This window comes from Arachis duranensis, chromosome 10 (assembly GCF_000817695.3).
Source record: "Arachis duranensis cultivar V14167 chromosome 10, aradu.V14167.gnm2.J7QH, whole genome shotgun sequence".
Lineage (NCBI taxonomy): Eukaryota > Viridiplantae > Streptophyta > Magnoliopsida > Fabales > Fabaceae > Arachis > Arachis duranensis.
Window position 1 is genome coordinate 97,400,193 of NC_029781.3, and position 23,709 is coordinate 97,423,901.

A 23,709-nucleotide genomic window follows, 5' to 3' on the forward strand; every position below is an offset into this window, starting at 1 on the left:
AACAATATATTTTCATAATAATAATAATAATAATAATAATAATTTCTTAAAGAATGCAAACAGAGAATCCTATTTTAATTTATTTGTGGCCCATACTACGTGCCAGTGCTGGAAACCCACTAATTAGGGGCTATAGTATATCTTAAACCTTATATAATAATGATTAATTATTTATATGAAGAAGATATTAATATTAACATTGATTTATTATATATATGGTGTATTCCATCCTATCCAGACTATATCAAAATAATATTTATTTTGCAATAATAGAGTAATAATTATTAAAGTGTGATGATGAAATGGGAAAGAAGTAGTTGCACTATATACTGAAAGTACACCACTTAAGTAGATTTGTTCAAACTTTATACATACACCAATAATCTACATTATCATCATAAGCATAAATTGCAAAAAAGAAACTGAAACTTTGGTAGAAAAACAAAAAATAATAACTTGATCTAAGCCTAATGATCTTTCTTTTGATCTCATCATCATGAAATTTCACCCTTACATAATAACGGTTCTAAATTGCAATATTGCCATTGCAGTAAAACCATGCATGTATATATATATAAATTAATTAATAATGTCCAAAATCATTTTCTTAATTCAATAAGAATATATATAGTGTTCAATGAAAATGGTGGTGATTCTCGGTAGTAGGCCATGGCCAAAAATTCTGGTGCTGCTCATCAATGTTGTGGAACATGTTGCAAAAGCCTTCATCTTGAAGATCTGATCTTGAAGAAGATGAACATTGAAGAAGCTGTGTTATGCTTGCTGGCTTAAGAGAATTATTTGGTAGAACAAGGCTTTTATTATTATTATTATTATTATTATTATTATTATTATTGTTATTATTATTATTATTATGAGAAGAAGACACTGGACTATTCATCACTGGTGTTCTTGAAAGATCCAAGTTCATATCTGAGCTATTATCACTTCCATTGTTGCTCCAAGAACCCTCATTTTCTTTCTTTAGAGTAATCATTGTTCCATTTTCACACCATTCCCTACTACCCTTTAGAGCTTCTAGCTGCAAATTCATAAACACCATTACAAATAAAGTAAACATCAAAAATAATATATACACGTCAAAAATAATTATTAAATCAAGTAATATAGTTATTTGTATTTTTAATTTATATTTTATATTAATAATTAACTTAATAATTTTTTTATGTATGCTTAATATAGCTATTTCATAATATATAAAACCTAGGCATGGTTTTAAATGATTAAAAAACCGCAGATAAAGAAGTAATAACATTGCAAAAGCCGAATCAATAATAATAATGATCATATTTTAGTTCTATTTCCCATGTGGAGAGCTCCAGTCCAACGACTTTTATTTTTATTTTTATTTTTTTTATTATTACTAATGAATAGCATAGTTGGAATCTAACTATGGCAGAGACTCAGAGGATTCAATAGAAAAAGAGAAACAAAGATTACTATTAAAATGTAGTTCTGATTTCTGGGTTCTGACACTGCCACACACATACACTGTATATAAATTGTACTCTTCATAAGAATGATCAACTAACAATCAAGCACACATTTGATGATGGAATCAGTTACTTTATAAATCAGCTATATGGATGATGTGATCATATATAATTCAATCAATAAAATCAAGTTATATATATAAAGAATTTTTTTTTTCTAAACGGGAAAAAAAAGTATTAATAGCTTACTTTTCTTCAAACATAAAATCTAATAAAAAGAAATACATAGAATAAAGAAACATTTTGATTGAAACCACAGAACTCAATGATTGAGTAATTGAATCAAAGATCAAAGACACAAACCAATTATTCAAAATGGTACGAACTCATTCCAAACCAAGATCCGAAGAGGTTTTCAAGTACCTCTGGCCTTTTCCAAAACCAATTTAATACTTTAAAAAAAATATCTATCTATGCTACTATTGAAAATCATAACAGTAATAATGCTACTTCACCAGAATAAAAATTAAAAATAATACTATTTCCAATACATAATGGTAATAATAAAATCTAGATTTAAATTAAACAAGAATATTGTCAGTAAAAACTAAAAAGATAGATGAAATTCCTCAAAAAACAAACATTTTTAGCAAAAAATTATCAAAATTTTCTGAAGAATTATAAATATTTTTATAAACAAACTCTACAAATCATGATACAAGATTGTTAAGACATATAAATTGATTTTATCTCTAACAGTTATATTACCTCAGCGTGGAGCTTCTGGTTCTGCGTTTTGAGGGAGTCGTTATCGGCCTTAACGGCATCAAACTGCTTCTTGAGGACCTCATACTCCTTCTCGAGCTGCTTGGTCTTCCACCTTGCACGGCGGTTCTGGAACCAAATGGCGATCTGGCGCGGCTGAAGCCCAAGGGCTTTGGCCAGCTGCATTTTGCGCTCGGGGTCGAGCTTGTTGCCGGCCTCGAAGCTTTTCTCCAGAGCCTTCACCTGCTCCATGCCGAGCCTCTTCTTCTTCTCCCCGATTTGGGATCCGTCGTCGGAGAGCTCATCGTCTCCGTGCAGTAGCGCTAACTCGTCAGGGCCGGCGCCGCCGCCACAGTTCTTGGTGGTGTCTATGCCTGAAAACGACATGGATCGCTTCATCCAAGAGCCTCCACCACCACCACCACCTCCTCCTGCTGGAATTACAACAACATAAAAACATGTAACCGAAAAACGCGGGGAAATTGAAATTAAAGAAGTTAGTTAGAGAAGTTAGTTAAAAACCTGGAAAGTGGAGGTGGTGAGGCGGGAAAGAGGGGAAGTCGGGGGCTGAAGGAGGAGTTGTACGGAGAGGGTGATGTTGTGGTTGTTGATGATCATGATGGAAGATGAAAGAGTGAGAAGGAGGGAAGGCCATGTATGATTGTTATTGATTCATGCAATTTGTGGCGGTGATGAGATGGATTTGAAGGGGGCTCTCACTCTCATGCTTCACAGAGGTTTCAGAAACAGAAAGAGAGAGAGAGAGAGAAAAAAAAGAATAAGTCTATTGCATCTCAAATATTGGACCCCTTTTCACTGCCCATCCTGCCATCCTCTATACTACTCATACATATCCCAATTTCTCTCGCTTTCTTTTTTTTCTTTCTCAAAAAAGATAATGTTAGCTGATTAATAATTTTTTTTTAACAATATCAACAATTATTAATCAAATCAAAACATATTATATTTTTAAATTATTTATTTAAACTTTTATATTAAAATAATTATCTGCATATTTAATAAAATAAATATTTGATATATCTATTATTTGTATTATTTATTTTTATTATCTATCTATATTTTTTTTGCAAAAAATAATATATAAATAATAAATTAAATTGAAATTAATGCCAAATTTGTTAGAGTCCTCGTCAAGTCATTTTTCTAGATTTTTCTCAATCACGTTGGATAGATATTAATTAAAAATAATTATGAATTTAATTTTTTATATAAAATATATAGTAATTGATTTTTTGTGTAATAATATTTTTATATTTTATTTTATTTTATGATAAGTTTTTTAAAGATAATAAAAATTAATCATATTTAAATCATAAAAAATTCTAATAATACTATAATTATATAATTATTAACAGTAGTCTTGTGTTTGATTAATTTTTTAGAATGAAAAATATCTGTTTAAGAGACTTAAGTGTGCAATATTCTAAAATCACCTAATTAGATTAATTTAGTTAATTTTTTTATAATTCTCTGGCATTATATTCTTTTAAAATTGGAGGATAATAAATTGTTGTTTTATGTATTATTATGTTACTATAAAATCACTTAGCTTCTTCTAAAAGTTTAAATTGATAAAAAGAGATAATATGAATAATTATATTTTTAACACTCTCCTTTAAGTAAAAGTCTCTTTTAGATTCGTATGAATTTTTGCAGAATATTTTTTTAATTTTTCTCTATTTTTTTCTCTTTTAAATTCGCTAAAGATCAAATTCTAAATTTTTCAGACGTAAAGCTCTAATATTATATTATAAAATCACTCCTTCTAAAAGTTTAATTAATAAAAAAAATAAAATAAATAATTATATTTTTAACGCATGATAATTTTATTTTGTATATTTTTAAACATAACTTAATAACAACCTAAAAACTTTAACCAATACAATCAATAGTTAAAATTCGTACAAAATTTATTTTTTACAACACTATTAAATGTATTTAAAAATTATGCAATATTTCTTAAGCTTTATAATGCTATGAGAATAAGAATAATGTAATAAATTAACTATTTTCATTTTAATTAAGATAAGATACTCTAAATTCAAATAAAATTAAATAACAATTGCTTAAGAATTTTATAATAGAATCTGATGATCCATAAGATTAAAAAAAATTGTGAATCAAAGGAGGAATTTACTTACACAATAAGAGGAGCTAGCAATATAATATATTCTTTATGTATGAAATAATAATCAATGTAATGCGAGATTAATTAAGATGCATGACAGGTTTATAATCTCATATTCGATGGTTTTAGATTCAATCTTTTTTTCTTTAAAAAATATATCTCAAATAAAACATGAAAAAGATCCAAATATATAAGTGAAAAACCAAGAGAAGAATATTATTAGGAGATCAACATTTTTAGTAGTAAAAAAATATTTAATATTAATTCAAATGCAAAATAGATTAAAAAAATTGACATCTGAAATGAAAGGAATATTAGATTAAGAACTTTCTGCATAATATTTTGTTTTTCAAAATTTTAATTTACTGTGAAGGAAATGATTGCAACAATAATAATTCTCTGTTACCAATTAGCGAGCATTAAATAATCATATAATAATGTATATGTAAATTATTAATTAATATTGCATTGGAGTGTTGGAGATATCTACGCTTATATTATGAGATAAGTTAGAGTCGACATGAAAATGAAAAATTGGTTGAAACTGATGAATGATAGATTCGCTTAATGAAGTTCCGGGCCACACAAAGCAATTTTATTATATATAGAATTTTTGGCATTTTATTGCTCAGCATAGCCTGGAAAAATAAGAGATGGATTGGGATTTGATGGGATCATAATGATGATCATGCAAAGTTAAAGTTCGGTTATTAATCCATGTCAACATCAATAGACCAAGCAAGCCTAATCATAAAGAATAATATTAGCATAAAGCTTAATTGTTTTTCTTTGGAGAGATATCGATGTTGCTTCTTTCTGCTACCTATCTTGATGTGTGTACTGTGTCTAATGTATAATTGCATCATATATATTACATAATTGAGTTTATTAGATTCTGAATAACATATTTTTTATTAGCTCTTGTTGAGATTTTATAAATATAAGATTATATAAATTTATTTTTCATGTAATGTTGATAAAAAAAATTATATAAATGATTAAATAATTATGTAAAATTTTTAATTTATGTGTCAGCGTATTAAAATTAAATATATATTATTTTTATTAGTGAATATATTACATTTTTATCAAGAAATTACTACGGAAAATAATTACTTGTAAAAAATAATAAAAGTTAGGTATATTTAAAGGAATTCTAAAGTTTCAACGAAATAAAAAAGAGTAATCTATTTAAAATATTTGTGTAAAAAGGACTATTTTTGTCTGAGTAAAATCATTACATAATTTTAATTCTTTTATTCTTTTATGGATAATAATTCTGAGGTAACTTGATCTTTTTATAGACAATTTTATATTTCTCCATTCAAAATTATGGATTTAGGAAACAGAGAGACACTCAGTTTTGGATTCAAACTCTATATTCTTTTATTTTATAAAATTTTTGATATTATATCATAATATAAAATCATTTTTATACAAAAAAATTTAAATTCATAGAAAGAAACACTTTCTTTAATACAAACAAACACCACCATGATACATACCAAGACACATATAAGATAAATTTTATCCAAAAAATTTCTGTTTGAGAAAATAAATTGAAGATGAAGAGTGTCTATTTTAAATGATTAAAGAGATAAAAAATTAAAATTTAAAATCAAATAAAGACTAAAATAACCAATAAATATGGTGAAGCACATATGTAGAAGTAGTAATAGATATAAATATGAATAAAATAGGATTTAAATTCCACCTTAATTCTATTTATGAGTTTAAATTCTCAAATCTAAACTCTATCTTCACTTTAAATCGTTCAATTTGATCTACCAGACACAATATTTTATCTTTTTACATTTTATAATATCAAATATATTATTTATGTATATATGATTAGTAAATTAAACTACTAATTTGATGGTACTAAATATCTGTAAAAAACAAGAATTTGGATTTAAATTTTTGTTTGCTCGTCATACGTATGTTTATAAATTAAACATTCATATTACGATAATATTAAAAAAATAAAAAAACATAAATTTTATCTTATTTAAAGATAATTAATAAATATTAAATAAAATAAATTATAATTATTTTTTTAATTTTTTTTATTACCAAACATTTCGCTTCATATTATATATTAAGAACAAAGCTGGTTGAATACCCACATACACTGATTGTGTTGCAAGTAGTCCTAGACACACAACGGCGAATCCATAAATCCTTATCATTAAATAATGAACCCATAAATAACAAATCCATAAATAATTATCATTAAAGAAAATATTGTCTGGCTTTCTAACTAGTTAGTTCAATTTATTAGGTTTTAAAAAAAAAAAAAGAAAAAAAAATCTTGAAACCAATTATAACAAGAGTAATATGGATTCGGTAAGAAACTAGAGGAACCAAATTTTACAGAATTGGAATAGATTAACCGACGCATAGGGCACCAATACTGTTTGGTAATTAAAAATGCCAAAGCACAAATTTGAGAAAATTTTAATGAAGGTGGAATCTTGGCACAGCCATAAAATAATATACACCCACTTGATACTTTGTGGTAATAACTCATTAGGGTCTTGCATGTGTGACGAGGAAACCTGGCATTTTGGCAACATGAAAATCCAGAATCCAAGGAAACATGTATAATACAAAATGTTATTATTTAAAATTATTGCAAGTCACAAGTACTAGTAGCTCATTTTAATTATTTATATCTATAATAATATAGTTTCTTTTCTTTGTTGTCTACAGTATTCTCTGATCTGACAGGTTAATGACTAATTTGTTGCAGATCTAAATTCTATTTAAGGATATGCACAAGGCGGGATGTAAACTCCCAACACTTATTTAAGTGGACGAGTAAATTGACAACTCGATCAATTTTAAATTGATTAATAATACAATAATGCTAAGGAACCAAGATGATTTCAGCAAAAAACCAGCCAAATGCCTCTAGATGAATTCAAAACCTCTACGTGGATAGTGTTTATGCTAGGTATTAGGATATTTCTTTTCTTTGTAAATTGAATGGTTCTAAATCTATCTTCTAATTTATCATGTTTTAGGCATTTGGAAAGGAAAAAAGGGTGAAGAGACGGAAGTTAATTAAATCAGTTTTTGTGATTCACGTTATAATGATACTGAACGTATCTCCTCCTAATTTGAATGTGATAAAACATTTAATAACCAATATTTTAAATCATAAATAAATAAAATTAATTATTATATTTATAATTAATTAAATTGTTTTATTCCTGATTTAGAATTGGTTCATATACTTTTCTTTAATAATATAGTATAATTAAATGTTTTCATTAGTAATGGAACTTGCACTTGGAATTAAATTAATTAAATGCGAGTCTGGCAGATGCTGGATATATTTGGCCATTTTCTGTTAACATGTATTTGGATTTTGGCATATATTTCTCTTCTTTATTATTTGGTATTTAATTGGTTACGCATGGTAAGCACATTTCATAGATAGATCTTAATTATAATAATTCACGTCGTATACACTTGCCTCGTGTCAGGTACATATATTTTACTAATCTATTCGTCAAATATTTTTTAATTTTTTACACTTTTAATTATTTTAAATATTCTTTTTAAAAAATAGCTTAATTTGATGGGTTAGTAAACAGTTTAATTTCTCAAGCTTTGGTAACTAACTTTCACGTGGTGTTGCAAGTCATCAGTGGTTTTAATTTTGACATAGGCAAAATAGGAAAATTAATTTAGACATAAAAGAAGACATCTTTTTCCGAACAATGTCATAGATAATCTTATATCCATAGTAGTAATATAAAAAAGTTATTAAGAAGGATCATTATTCATTAGTATGCAACATGCAGTGTTTCAAGATATATATAATATAATAATAATATTGATTACGTTAAAACTAAAATAACGTTTTCTTTTTATTATTCAGTAATGCTTTTTTAAAAAGTCTTACAAATAAAAGTAGTGTTATCGAAATGTCAAAAAAAATATAATTTTAATTTTAATAATATTTCAACTATTTTAGTTTTAATAATACTTTATAATTACTGTAGTCATTATAAATATTGACAAGAACGGATCTACATATACAATTATACATACTATTGAAGTACGTAGAAAATTACTGTGGTATATAGTAGTATTATTTATTTATCCCTGTTAAATTGTGAAATTTGTTCTCACTATGTTAGATAAATATATAAATTTATTTTCTTAGATTGGACTCTATACATAAAATTATTGTGTTAATTAAATTAATTTCACAAAATTACTTTATTAAACTCAATATAAGTATTACTTTATTGAAATCATTTTTAAGTTGAAATATTTTATCAAACATTTGATATATAATAAACAATTTAAAGAACTCAAGTCTCAATAATTATTTTATAGAAGTAAATATTAAATTATTTTTTATATACTTTACTTAAATTTAAGAGATTTATTTTTAATATTTGATAACAAGAAGGTAATCTGGTTACTTTAATTTTATCTATTGAAATATTTTCTAATTCAAATTTTAGCATCTGATAATTAAATTGATAACTTTCTATTAGATATATATGTAATTTAAATATCAATTATCGAACTTAATTAAATGAAATTTGTGTTTTTTTTCCTTTAATTGTTTAAAACTAGAAGGATATATTTATTTATTTGTGTTTTTTTAAGTTAACTTTGATTTTGACAATTATATATGATTGAAAAAACTGTTTGCTATAAATATTATAATAAAGAGTCAATTTTGTGAATGTATAAAAGATGAATTTTTTTTAATAATTGTCTAATAAGATATATCTATATATATAGAGAGAAGGGGGTTATACTTATTAACGAGTATATATATATATATTAATAATGTATTTTTTATTAGTATAAATTTTTGAGATAAATAATTTTATTATATGGTATCAAAATTCTATATCTAAAAAGTCAAGAATGATAAATAATTTCATGACAATGCTTATTTAAAAAAAAAGTTATAAATATGTCATTATAATTTAATAATTAGAGCGATGAAATATACATTTATACAAAGTTATAAATATAATTGACATAATTTTACTAAAATTTATACTAGTATCATTTGATTCTAATAACGCTATATATTATATTTTGCTTAAATAAAAGTTTGGTGTAATTATGAGGCAATTTTTTTATGTATAGAAGCTTTTTTGTGAAATTAAAAATATTAAATTTTTGATATTTTACTAAAATATAGGGAATAAATTATAAAATCAGAGATGCGATTTCTACACTATATATACCACTTATTCACAAATTACTAGAACGCACTATTTTTTATAGAATACCACATCTGCCATGAAACAAATAATTTGCATAGAACATGTGGTAAAAAGATGGTGAATGAATAAGGGGATGGGATGTGATGTGTCTTTTATCCATTGATGGATAAATCATTGGGTGATTTCACTTTTTCAATGCTAAGAGTATCTATGGCAACCTTTGAGACTGGTAGAATCCCACACAAACCTATCATACCTATGTACCTTCATTTTCTCTCTCCTCTCTCATTTTTTGCATTTATTTATTTAGTAATAAATATATATATTAAAATATAAAATATATAATAAAAATAAGTAAAATGTTATATAATTGAAAAAAAATATATTTTTTTGTAAGTTTACTAATAACTTTAAAATTGTTCAAAAATTTTAATTTTATTTTAAAAATTTTTAATTTGCATCAATTCTACCCTCTTTAAATTAACGTTATTCAAATCAGTAACCAGTGTTAATGATTGGCAAAATAAAGTGTCTCGTATAACAAGGAAAATGAAATTCCCAAAATATTCTTGTGTGAGTAACCCATGTATCTTTCTTTTTTCAAATATCTTCCTATTTATTTCCCTTTGCCACGAAGAAATAAAGCCAAAGAAATAGAGTTACACGAACAAGAACCGACTTGGAGGGTGGTCACACATCGTCACGTCGTGCCATTTTCTTCAGTCCGCCGCAGCGACATGCAAGACGACACAGGTGGCGATGCTGTCGACACCGAGTGAGAATTCTGGAATACGGTTTAGTCATCGACGAGGAAGCCATGCATTCTTTGACGATTGCGAGGAGCAGAACACTGGTGAGGAGCAGACAAAGAGGAAGAGGGAGCAGAACGCCGATTGTGAGACGAGGAAGACACCTACACAGCCATCGATCGCTGACAAGGCAACCATTGGAGATGTCAAGGTAGTGCCGTTCTGATTATGGTTTCTGACGAGGTAATGCAGTTTCAGCATTGTTGCTATTTTTTGTTGATGTCCATGATAGGAAACAACTGCTGCCACATCCTCAGCATCGCCAGCCCAAAACAACAATGCTGAAACTGCTACAACATTCTTAACATCGTCAACCCAGCACAATAATACTGAAATTGCTGCAACTGTTACAACATTGTCAGCCCAGAACAACACTGCTTGAAATGCTGGATCTACTCGGTCAATACATAAGAAGACCAGGTTGGCCAATGTTGCAGAAAAGTCTAACATCCAACCTAAAGGACATAAAAAGTTTCAGCCACCAAAAGTAACTAGAATAATTAAGAGCAACTTAATTTCGAGTGTACATGGACAACCCTCATCACAAGGAAGTCAGACTCAAAGTACTCTCATTGGATCTTAATTGTGTCACATCTTCTATTTGATATTTCTTTTGAAAGAATAAAAAATATGGCATTTTGTATTAAACTATGTGGGACTAACTCTTCTTTTACTACTGAATTATTTTACTAATGATTTATGTTATTTAGCTCTCATTTTGGTTATTACTTATGTTAATAATTAGAGATTATTTTGATTAATGACTTATATTATTTTGATAATGACTAATGTGATGGACATTTTTATCCAATTTTTTTATTAGTGCACTGCTGAAATTGTCTTTCATTACTTGAATTTGTCAATTTATGATAATTGGGTCTTAATGCCAAATTTAAATTCAAACTATTTTAATCCTTTCAAGGGTAATTTTTGAAACATAAATCGAACTTCAGGAACAACTACATTAACAAGTTTTCAAGTTGAGTACACTTTTGGAACTTATCACAAACGACCACCTTACTCTTACTTCTGCTAATTTCAATCATCCTAGGCGCATCAATATCCTAATTTCTAATAGGTTCCATTCTTCACCCACAAATAAAACATTAAGGTTGCGTTTATTTACAAAGACAGGACACTGAGACAACGACACAAAAACACAAAATCGTGTTTGACAGAAGAGACATCAACAGAGACAATGTGTCCAGAAATACTGAATTGGTGTATTTTGTGTCCATCCTGACAGAAAGGACACGGAGACACTAACAATGGACACAACTTATTTTTCATTTTTTCTTTTATTATTATTCTTGTTAATTTTTTATAATTATATTTTTTATTATTATATTTTTTGTTTCAAATTTTTTGAATGAAAAAATTGAGAATAAATTAGATTTTCATAATTTGTTCTAATTTATCACCAAACAGGATACAAGAAGATAAAATTGTATCTCTGTCCTTTATGTCTTGTTCTCAGTGTCTTGTCTTATTATGTTCTCAGAAACAAATGCAGCCTAAAATCACCATAAACAAACCCACAACACCAAAGATAACAGCCACTAACAATTTGCATTTAGCATAACCTAATTTACCCTTTAAGATGAAAATTCTCATCTTCAATTTTGCAACCTCGGCCTCTTCTGTTTTTGCAACTCTATCTATCCAAACAAAGAAAGTGCACTCCTTCTCAATATGCAACATAAAAAAACTCGAGGAAACCCATGAAGACATCAAAATAAAAGCACTAAAACTTACATTAAAGTATACACAATTTCAAAATCTTCGCTCGGAATTTTTTAGTGTCTTCGACTATCTCAGTACAGAGGGGTTCACCACAATTACATGTAAGCGTTTGTTGTCGCCTATTGCTTTTTTGTGATGATGTAGAGCCTTGGAAAGCCATTAGTTAAGGTTTTTTCTTTTTTTTTTATAGAGAGTGAAAAAAACAAAGAAGTAAATTTTAGGGTTCAGATTGGAATTTTTATCCATTTAATGTTTGTAATATAAATTTTTAAATAAAAAATAAAACATATTCAAAAAAACGTTTTAAATATGACTCGAATACTAATTGCCACATCAGAACTCTTTTTTTGCCACGTCATTAATATCTGTTAGTGATTTGAACGCTGTTAACATTCAGGGATAGAATTGATGCAAATTAGGGGTGTGCATGGCCCGGTCCGGCCTGAAGATTCGGCTCGGCTCCGAACATTTTAGAGGCTAATTTGGTGTGATTTTATCGGGTCTAGGGTTGGGTAAGGGCCTCAAAAATAGACCCGGTCATTATTTCGGGTCGGATCCAGGCCATGACTTGGTCACCCGAAATCAGCCCGGTGACCCGGTCATCATACACAATTAATATTTTGTGTTATTAGTGATGGATGATGGCTATTCTTATGTAGAATTTAAGTATTGTAAACCTTAATATTTTGTGTTATTAGTTATTATAAGACTATAAGTTAATATTTTATGTATAAAATGCATAAGATTTTAGACTAATTAATGCATAATTTTGTGTTATTGGTATTGATTTAAATATTTGGTGTTATTAGACAATATTAGTATTGATTATCGTTATACTTTAATTTTAGAGAAGAGTTGGTTCTTGTTATATTTTTCTAAGTGAATTTTATCATGTCAAATAATGGTTGAAGTTTTGGAAATTTGGATATTTTCACATGCTAGCTTATAAGAAGGTATCAAGATAATGTAATGTTAACGGCCTAATTTTTATCCGGTTTTTACCCGGTATAATCGTGGCCCGAAAGTGTATAGGTTTCATCGCATCGGGTCTAGGGTCGGATTTGGGTCTAATAAATAGGTCCGGTATATATTTTGGATTGGATCTGAGTCACATCAAACCCGATTTCACCCGATCCATGCACACCCCTAGAATTGATGTAAATAGAAAATTTTGGGATAAAATTGAAACAAATTGAAATTTATGGATAAATTTAAAACTTATAATAAATTTGAGGACAAAAAATATACTTTATCCTATTTAATTATATANAATCTGTTTAAATAAATATTAAAAAATTAAATTTTATTTTAAAAATATAATAATCTATTAATTAGCGACGAATTGTTATATAGAAGTCCGATCTACAATAAAATAATTTTTGATTTATCAAACTGAATTTAGAGGATACTATAAAAAAAATAGGTCTGCTTTATAATGATAATAAATACATTAGAATTAAATTTATAAAAGAATTAAAAAAATAAATGTAGTGATCTTGAAGGGTGGGCTAGTAATGGGGCCATGAGGGGCATGGGATGGGGCCCACCAGGTGTACCTGAGTAGCGTGGGCTACAGTTTGAGCAGTAGGCTTCTTTGGTTACAATTGGGAAGGTTTGGCTGCAAAGCCTTTTGGAGTAGCTAGGGTGACACCATGTTATTCCTTGTTGCTCTTCTTTCATTTCATTTCCCTCATAAATTCAATTTTCAATTCCATCAACACAAAGTGCTCTGAATCTTCTCCACATGTTCCCTCTTCCCATGTGCCTCTGCTTCCCCTAATCAGCATCTCTCTTCTCTCTCTCCTTTTTTTCTTTCTTTGGATTTCTACTTTTCCCCATTTATATTTTATTATAAAAAATTTGACTCCTTCTATAAGCTGATGCTCATAAAATTATTTTCATACAAAAATAATTGTGGAGAATTGTTAAATATTAATTTAATTAAATATATTATATTATTTATTAATTTTTTAACTATTATCTTTATATATAAAATTAATTTTATGCGAGTATTTACTTTTTGATAAAAGAGTAAATTTCTATTTATTCAAAAAATAAAATAATCTTTTATAATTTAAAATTTTTTACTTGGTATTCAATTATTCAAGTAATGAGTTTAAACGATTTTTAATGCATCAGTAGATCATTATTTATAAAGAATGTCTAGATTAATTACTTAAATTATTAAAAATTAATTAAACTAATTACTTAAATAATTGAAAACCAATTAAAATTTTTTGAATTATAGAGTGCTACTTTGTCCTTCAGATAAATAATCAAAAACTAAAATTGGGTATTAATTCAAATATCTTATATTTTCAAAATCAAGCTTGAAATCTTAAAAAATAAAAATACTTATCATTAGTTACTTTTTTTTCTTATTTTAAAAAAAAAAAGAAATCACAAGGGAAAAATAATTAACAACAATCTAGTTGCGTGTCTACATGTTTATTTGTTGACTATTTAAATTTTAATGTACACCTTAATAATTGCTTCTATTCTCTAATCCAAAGACTATTCTATTGTTCAATGATAACAAATAGGAGCATAAAAAAATGATAACATATAGGGTTTAACTACTACATGTCTTAAGGATATATAATAAAATTATTAATAATAAAAAATTAATTTTTTAATAAATATAAAATAAATATACTAAAAATTTAATTTTTTTATATTTTTAATAAAAAATTTAATTTATAATCTTAACACATGTATTTCTAAATATAAATAAACATTTTTTTACATGGAATAAAGAGAATTATTGAACAAAATAAAATAATGAGTATACATTTTAATTCATTTAAAATTCATAAGTATATTTAAAAAAAATTACTATGAATTTTGGTGAATAATATTAGGATTCTCTTAGGAAATTTTTGTTTACTTTCTACATATTGTTAGGGTAAAAATTTTGATGATAGGAGTAAGATAGGGATTTTTTGGGGATATATATGACAATTTATTTAATTTTTTAGTAACTATATAAAAAAGTGTAAATAAATTTCTGATTGCACAAGAAATTTTTTTCTCTTTCAAAAATACTATTATTTTAATTATTTTAATCGTTAATTTTAATTAATATATATTATATATATTTTTTGTAATTTATATTAACAAATAAAATAACTGAAACACCAATATAATTAAAATTCTTCCTATAATATAATATGATGCATATTATTCACCAATTGATTAAATCTGGGATCAGCAAGCACATCCACACTTTCCTATGTACAAATTAAATCAACCACAGTTCCCCAGAAGACAATGATCATCAGGAACAATATGTTGCAATAGTATCTATCAATCCTAATTTCTAAATACATGTATGTCTACTTGTCAACGCAGCATTGAAAGTTAATATATAGAGTATTCTCTTAAATATTTGTTTAATAATTTTACTATGTTAGGGATCACTAGATCCCTAAAGACTAAAGAGACCGCCACCCACGCAATAACAAGCATATAGTAATTAAAATTAGAAAAAAAAAATTAACACCCTACGAAAACTATATATGTTGAAATTGAGCCTTTTAAATTGTCTCACAAATGATGTGTTTAAATGATTTTTTAAATAATAAATTTAAAATTTATTATAACAATTATAACATAAGGAATAATAAAATGACGAACGTAAAATTTAAATATTTTTAATATTTAATTATTTTATTAGTCTTTATAATTTTATTAAATTTATAATTAAATTTATAATTTTTTGATTAGATTCATATATTATTTTTAATAAAATATTTCTCTTAAAATATATATGGCCATGCGATCTAATTCAATTCTCAATTGTAAATACCTTCCATTTGAAGAAAAATATTCAATTAATTCTAATATTTTTTACATTAAAAATGATTTAATTACAAAATTAAAACAGTATATAGACTGAATTAAAAAAAATTATACTGACTTAATTACAAATTTAATAAAACTATAAAGACCAATAAAATAATTTAACCTATTTTTAAAGTTCAACAAATCTACTTAAAAAATACCAAATGACACAAAGTTGTGTATTCTTAAAAAAAAAAAGGAGAAGAAGAAAAAGAAATTAGGTTTATGTATGTGTAAGAGAGGACTAGAAACAGATCATTTGGCATGCACGTTGGTTATGAGGCAATTTGAGTTGGAGATGATAGGGTTTGAAAAGAGAATTTAGATCCAAAAACAAAGACATATTAGAGACCAAAGTGTTCCCCATAGCCATGTTACTTGACTCCTTCCATATATAGAAACCAACCACCCATCTTTTATGTATTCCACCAAAAAAGGAACATGCTCATGGACTTTATGCTTTGAATAGCATTATTATATATTACCCATCAATAATATTCCTAAGTTGTGATAATCTTGCTACAAGGTGTATCAACACATAATTTGTTAAAGTAAAACAAGTGTTAGAGAAGGGAACCAAAGTTTCATCGTCCCATATTCTTTAACCACACGAAATTTCAAGCAATTTAATTCTAGTTAGGATATATTTTATTGAAAATGTAGAGAGATTTACATATTCAGCTGAAGTCCCATGAAGGAAGTTGTGAGAGGGAATCTTTGAACTAGAATGTTTTCTATTCTCAAAAATCAAACCCATTTGAAATCTTTATGGATATTTTTTGGTTACATGCGGTATTTCTCAATCTGGCAGGTCAAGAACTAATCCGTTACAAATCTAACCTAATGAGTTGCTACGTGCACAGGAATCGAACTCTTACGCTTGGTTAAACAGACTAATAAACTAACCACTAGACTAATCTAATTTGATTTTTGTGAGTTTTTTTTATTATTTAATCTTTTTCCCCCTTCCATTCTCAATTGCAGTTTTTGGTTTTGAACTAAGATCTTGGTTTAAATTTTGGGCAATTTCGATAATTAAATGTCATTCTAAATTAGGCCTAGTCTCCTGTTTGGGACCATTATTTATCGCTTTGTTATGGGCTCTTTAGAGCAAAAACTGTTTCGGCCCCTATACTTCTTAGATCTTGAGAAAGAAGAGATGGTAAAAAGACATAAAAAAAAACCTAACAAAAAAAGACCCAAAAAAAAAAGAAAAGCAGAAAGGATTTTGTGAAAGAAAAAAAATTTAAGATTATTTAAGGAAATATAAAATTCAATTTGAGAAGAGTTTTACACACCGTTCGGGTAATTAGAGTGTCAGTGGGTAAAACTTCCCACTCTTAATATGTATCCATTATTTTTTATATACAAGCGTTTTTTTATACAAATTGTATAAATTATTTATATTTATGTGTATATATTTTTTTTGTACTATTATTCACGTTCTTCGTCTTTTTTGTTATATTTTTCTTTCGTTATTGTCATCACCAATACCAATTTCTCCTCCTCTTTCTTCTTCTTTTTCATTGTAATTTTTTTTCTCTTTTTTTTTTCATCTTTCTCCTCCATCATCAGTTATCTCGTTGTTGAAAATAATGAATAATTCAAGTTCAGATTGTCAACTGAATCAAAACAAAATTGATTATTGTTTTGAATCCAATCAAGTAGCTAGCGTGTGGTTTGATTCTAGTTAATTTTTTCGTTAGTAGTTTATAATTCTGTAGGTGAATAATGTTTCATTGTTGATGGTTTGAATTAAATGTAATGTAAAAGTTCTGCATTAAAAAAATATTTTTCTGTATTTATAGCAAATTTGCGTGTAACACGAAGATATTTGGGTGTAACACGAAAATATTTTGGTGTATTCTTTAAGAATTTTCGGTGTATGCGTGCTGATAAATTCTGCATAATTCAAAACTCTTCTTCTCCATTCTTGTCATCTTCTACTGCTTCTTCTCCTTCTTTTTCATTATCATCATAATCTTTTTCTTCTTTTTTATTCTTCTTTTTTTTATTCATCTTTTTTTTTCTTGTTTTATCTTTTCAAGTTTCTTCTTGTTTTACTCTTTTAACAAGAATAAAAAAAATCAAATAAAGAAAAAGAAGAAACACATAGTGATACAAAATTACTTGAAAGAGGATGAACTTACATTCATTCAACAAAAAGAAAGAAAGAAATAAGAAAAATAAGAAAGAGAAAAAAATGTAGCATTAGAAGAAACATTTTTTTGTATTTACAGCAAATTTGGGTGTAATACGAAAATATTTGGGTATATTGTTTAAGAATTTTCGGTGTATGTGTGCTAATAAGTTCTGCATAATTTAAAATTCTTTTTCTTCCTCCTCCTCATCTTCTGCTGCTTCTTCTTCTTTTTTCATCATCATCATCATCATCATCACCATCTTCTTCTTCTTTTTTCTTATTTATCTTTTTTTTATTTTATTTTCTCAAGTTTCCTTTTGTTTTACTCTCTTAACAAGAATAAAACAAAACAAATCAAACAAAGAAGAAGAAGAAACACATAATGCTGTAAAATTACTTGGAAGAGGATGAACTTACATTCATTCAACTAAAAGAAAGAAAGAAATAAGGAAAAAAATAAGAAGAAAAAAATGCAGTATTAGAAGAAATATTTTTCTGTATTTGCAAAAAATTTAGGTATAACACGAAGATATTCGAGTGTATTGTTTAAGAATTTTCGGTGTATGTATACTGATAAGTTTTGTATAATTCAAAACTCTTTCTCTTCCTTTTCCTCATCTCCTTCTGTTTCTTCTTCTTCATCTTCTTATTTCATATTCGCATAATTCTTTTTGAGAGAAAAACATAAAAAAATTATAAAATTAATAGAAAGAGGATGAGAAAAAAATGCAATAACACAACAATAATAAAAAAATAATAATAAAATAAAACACGCAAAGAAAATGAATAAAAACTGCAAAGGAAAAAAAAAAGGAAAAAAACACATAATACAAAAATAAAAATATAATTCACTAAGTGATTTACATACCTTGTATGCCAAAATGATTTATGTGTACAGCACTCCTCATTGGATGTCTTCCATAACACTGTGTAGTTGGAATCAATAAGATGTATACTCCAAAGCCAACTTAGAAAGTGGTGTTACTGTTAATACATTATACGGGACGCAATAACTCCACGGTCGATGACCAATCAATAAAAATATGGAGATAACAATTAATCTATTAATCTAATATAAGATAATTCATTTGCTGATTAATTTGACTTGAATTTTATAAATGTTTCAAGATGTACCTGAAACAAGTTGTGAGTAAAGGTGCTTAGTAAAGAAGTTAGAGATGGGGTAAAGAGTATTTTAGTAGAATGAGTATAAAATAGATTCGATCATTACTTGAATGGTTTAGATATTTATTAGTGAGTGATTATTCTCTTTGCTGTATGGGCAATAACATAGAGTGCGTGGGTAGTTTTTTTTTCTTTTGTCCTTTATAGTATCTCTTAATTTAATAGATAAAAAATTAATTTATTGTAGATTTGAGTTTTAATAGATAGCTACATGCACAAAATAAAATTTAAATTTTTGATATTTATTTTAATGGATAAGTGAATTGACCACTCAATCAATTCAAATTATTGTGTGGAGATAATTTTTTTCAAAAATCAAATACTCAATTGATAAATCTCAAATCTCCCTCTTATTACATTACATAAATATTTTAAAATTCCAGAAAAAATTATTTTTATAAAATAAATAGATTCATAAAAAGTAATATTTTCTATTTTAATAATTCTTATATTATATTTTATTAATATATTATTGATGAGTTTTTTTATATAAATTTAAAATCAAATATTCTTTGTATTTTAAAAATGTAATTTTTTATTTTATTCTTAAGAAAAAGAAATTTTCGATGATATACTTTAAAATGTAAAAAAATTGGATTGATTATCAATCTTTTTAAAATACAGAAAAAAACTTTTTATGAAAACTAAATCACAAATTGAATTTATTTTAGAATTTATTTTCTTTAGAGTAAAAGATGTCATGGCGAAAAAGTTTAACACTTCAATTTTAGTTTTTATAGTGAAATGGTATATAAAATTAACATATCTCAATGAATAAAAAATAAAATTTATGACTACACAAAAGTAATTTTAGATTTTAACTTATACATGTTAATAATTTAGGTTTCGAATAATTTAAAAAAAAATGCTCGTAACAATAACCTCACAAAATTGATGGGAATTCCTTGTAATCCACGTAGTTGTGGGGAGATTCTCATTTGCTCCCGAAGTTGGGTGATACTTGGTTTATAGGACCCAAGTTCCAGGCTGATCGGACACCCAGTCTATTGATGGGCCTCGCCAATTATTTGGGCTGGATTAGATAGGGATTCCTATGTTAGGCAGTTATCTATCTATCTATTATCTATTATCTATCTATTATATTATATAAAAATCGAATTTCTGCATTTAATGTGAAACTAACATGATATATTTTTAAGAGTATTTTTTGATTTATTTCTTTTAACTCATTAAATATAAGTTATTACGATAAATTAACTATATCAATTAATTAATTTGATTAGATATTTAAATGTTATTTAATTTATTAAAATAAGCAATTAAAATATTTTTAACTAACAATTAAATCAAAATCAAATCATATCATATATATTGAGTTAAATTCAAATCATATGAATTAAGGATTAAATTAAAATAAGATAATTTTTTACTTATTCAAGTTGAGTGCAATAAATACAAATTAATTTTGTTAGATAATCATAATTGTCTGGTCTACTATAAGAATCGTAATTTTTATCGCTCTTACTATTTTGATTCTTTTTTTTTCTTTATGTATAATTTTTTTTATGTATAAATGTACCCAAAATAAGAAAGTAAGACGAGTGTTTTATTAATTGTTTGTTTGATGAATATATCTCAATTTAGGCATTCTACTACTGTAGATGGAAGTTAACATGTAGCAATTCAAAATGGCCAATGTATTTTTTTATAGTATTAGTTATTAGATAGAATAATATTTTTTAAAATGAATATACCCATTGTAATATTTTTTTTCAATTGTTATATTTTTATGTTAGTCATGTAAATTCTTTAAAGGCACAAGATAATAAAATAGGTTGACTTTAATATCATTAGAAGCTAAATTTAATAGTTCAAACAAGCACCACTAATTATGTTAAAAAAATAATTTTATAATAATAATATAATTTTCATATTAATTTTTTCAAGTAAATTCATTTAAAAATTAAATGTAGATATTAGACTCAATTACGCTAAAATTTTAAAGGTAATATAGAATTTGACAACAAAATTAACATTCATTAAAAAATTAAATTTATTTATGAGTTATTCCTAATTATAAATAATAACAAGACTTATGAAAAAATATTAATGTCATCATTTTTATTAATTAAATTATAATATTAGGCAGTTGATAGTTTTATAGGCGAAAATTATTAAGTAATTACGTAAAAATTAGCAACGAACAAGCAATAAGAATTCAGAAAAAAATCGATTATATAATACCAATTTCATAATTAAAATATGCCACGTATCATATTCTCATATATTCTATTTATTATCTATTCTATTATATAAAAATCAGGTTTCTGCACTTTAACGTGGCATGCTTATGAGAGTGTTTAGCAATTTGTTTCTTTTAACTCATTAAATACAATTTATTATGATAAATTAACTATATTAACTAATTGATTTGATTAGATATTTAAAAATAACATCATTTATTATAATTTATATCAATTTGATTTAGTGGTATTTTTTAATTTATTTATTTTTTAATTTATTAAACCAAATTAATTATACTAATTATTTGTATTAATTAACTAATTAGATTAATTCATTAATTATTAAAATAATAAATCTATGAATAAAATAGGTTTTCGAGATATTTTTTACTAATAATTAAATCAAATTAAATTATATTTATTGAGCTAAATTTAAATAATGTGAATTAATGACTAAACTAAATTAAGATTATTTTGTACTCATTCAGATTGAATGCAATAAATAAAATTATTTTTTTAGATAATCATGGTCTTTTGATCTTTTATATATAGATAGGCACACAAAATTATAAAAGTCATCATATTTTTTAAGTTATTGTACAAATATTATATTTTAGATAATTGTATATTTTTTATGTTATTTTTAAAAATTATTATATAATTTTAAGATAATTTAATTATGTTTATTTTTTTAAAAGCATTGTCATTATTGGAGAGTAACTAATGTTTGTGATAGTCTAAACTTGAGAAATAAAAATACAAAATATTAATATACTGAATTTTCGAAATATAAATCTTGAAGTAAATATATGTGATTATAATTGATGATCATAATTAAAAGTCTTTATTTTATTTCAATTTGTTCAGGACATATTTATTTTAAATTTTATTTTTTATTAATTAGTATTTTTTTGTACATTTAATTGTCATTAATTTATATAAATTAAAATGTATCACTTTAAAAAATAAATACATGTCTAAAAAATAAAAAAATAATTTTTTTGTTAGTAAAAAATTTATGTTGCTTTAGTTTTTTTTTTGGTATCATATCTTACATTTTTACTATAATTGAAAGTTAGAGCTAAATTATTAAATATAAATTAGCAAAAAAATATAATACTTAATAAATTATCATATATAACCACATTTAAAAGTATTTAAGTTATTTTCATATAATAAAAATAATATGGTTCAAAAAATATTTGTATATAATTTATTAACAAATATATGAGATATTTATCATAATTTTTATTTTTGATAAAAATATCATTGTATTAAAGTGATGCATTTTAAAGACGTGTAAATGAAATTTTTATTTTAATTTTATCTTTAACATTTAATTTTAATTTTACTTTTAGAGTTTCAATATGTTTCAGTTATACCATTAGAGTGAAAAATATTAATTATAACTAATTAATTATATTATCTGATTTGACCAAAATTAAATAAATATTAAATTATTTAATAAATAATAAATAAAAAAATAAAATAAATAAATTTAATTTAAATTATTTTCTATATCTAAAATCAGAATGTGCTTTTATGTATTTTGATTAATAGTTCTTAAAGGAATTACTATTTTATTTATTAATATTTTAAATTTTTTATAATATTTTCATAAAACTTGATTAATAGGTTCTTCTTCACAATATTTTTCTTAAATTTTTTAACAAAAATATATCTTAATTTTTGTCTTTCACCTTTTATATTTATTTATTATACTAATTTTTTTACAGTATATTTTTATCAACTACATACATTATTTTTATGTCTTTCTTTACTTTTTTTAATTATTTTATTACTTTATATTTAATTATTTGTTTTACTTCCACTCCTCATATATTTATTATATTTCACTTCATTTTAGTTTCAATTTCATAGTTAACTTTTAATTATATAAAAGTCAATAGTTTCTTTCAAAACATGATTAAATATATTATCTATTATATACAATCATTAGGATAAACAAACAAATATAAATTGAATATATAATTTAATTTTAATTTAAACTAAAAATTAAATAAATTGTCAGAAAAGTTAGCACCTAATTTTTTTTAATTTCTCTATAATTTATTCAAAGGTAAAAATCTCTCTATAACCACTAATTCTCTATAACCAGTAACATCGCCGATAACAAAATTATAAGTCTCTATAAAATAAAAAATATATAAAATAAATAACATATATATAATTTTAAAGTTATTAAT

General features: G+C 25.1%; 1 protein-coding gene across 2 annotated transcripts; it reads right to left on the reverse strand.

Moving 5' to 3' along the window:
• Positions 1 to 300: 300 nt before the first annotated feature.
• LOC107471253 (homeobox-leucine zipper protein HAT7) lies at positions 301 to 3,042 on the reverse strand. Of its 2 annotated transcripts, none has more exons than XM_016090705.3 (3): positions 2,742 to 3,042; positions 2,223 to 2,650; positions 301 to 1,042 (listed from the first exon to the last, which is right to left on the reverse strand). In XM_016090705.3, exons 1-3 carry the CDS (start codon positions 2,872 to 2,874, stop codon positions 635 to 637), a joined length of 969 nt encoding a protein of 322 aa, XP_015946191.1. In that variant the 5' UTR covers positions 2,875 to 3,042; the 3' UTR covers positions 301 to 634. The 2 variants fall into 2 exon arrangements, with proteins under 2 accessions (XP_015946191.1, XP_015946190.1); XM_016090704.3 differs by having other exon boundaries at positions 2,223 to 2,653.
• Positions 3,043 to 23,709: the final 20,667 nt, after the last annotated feature.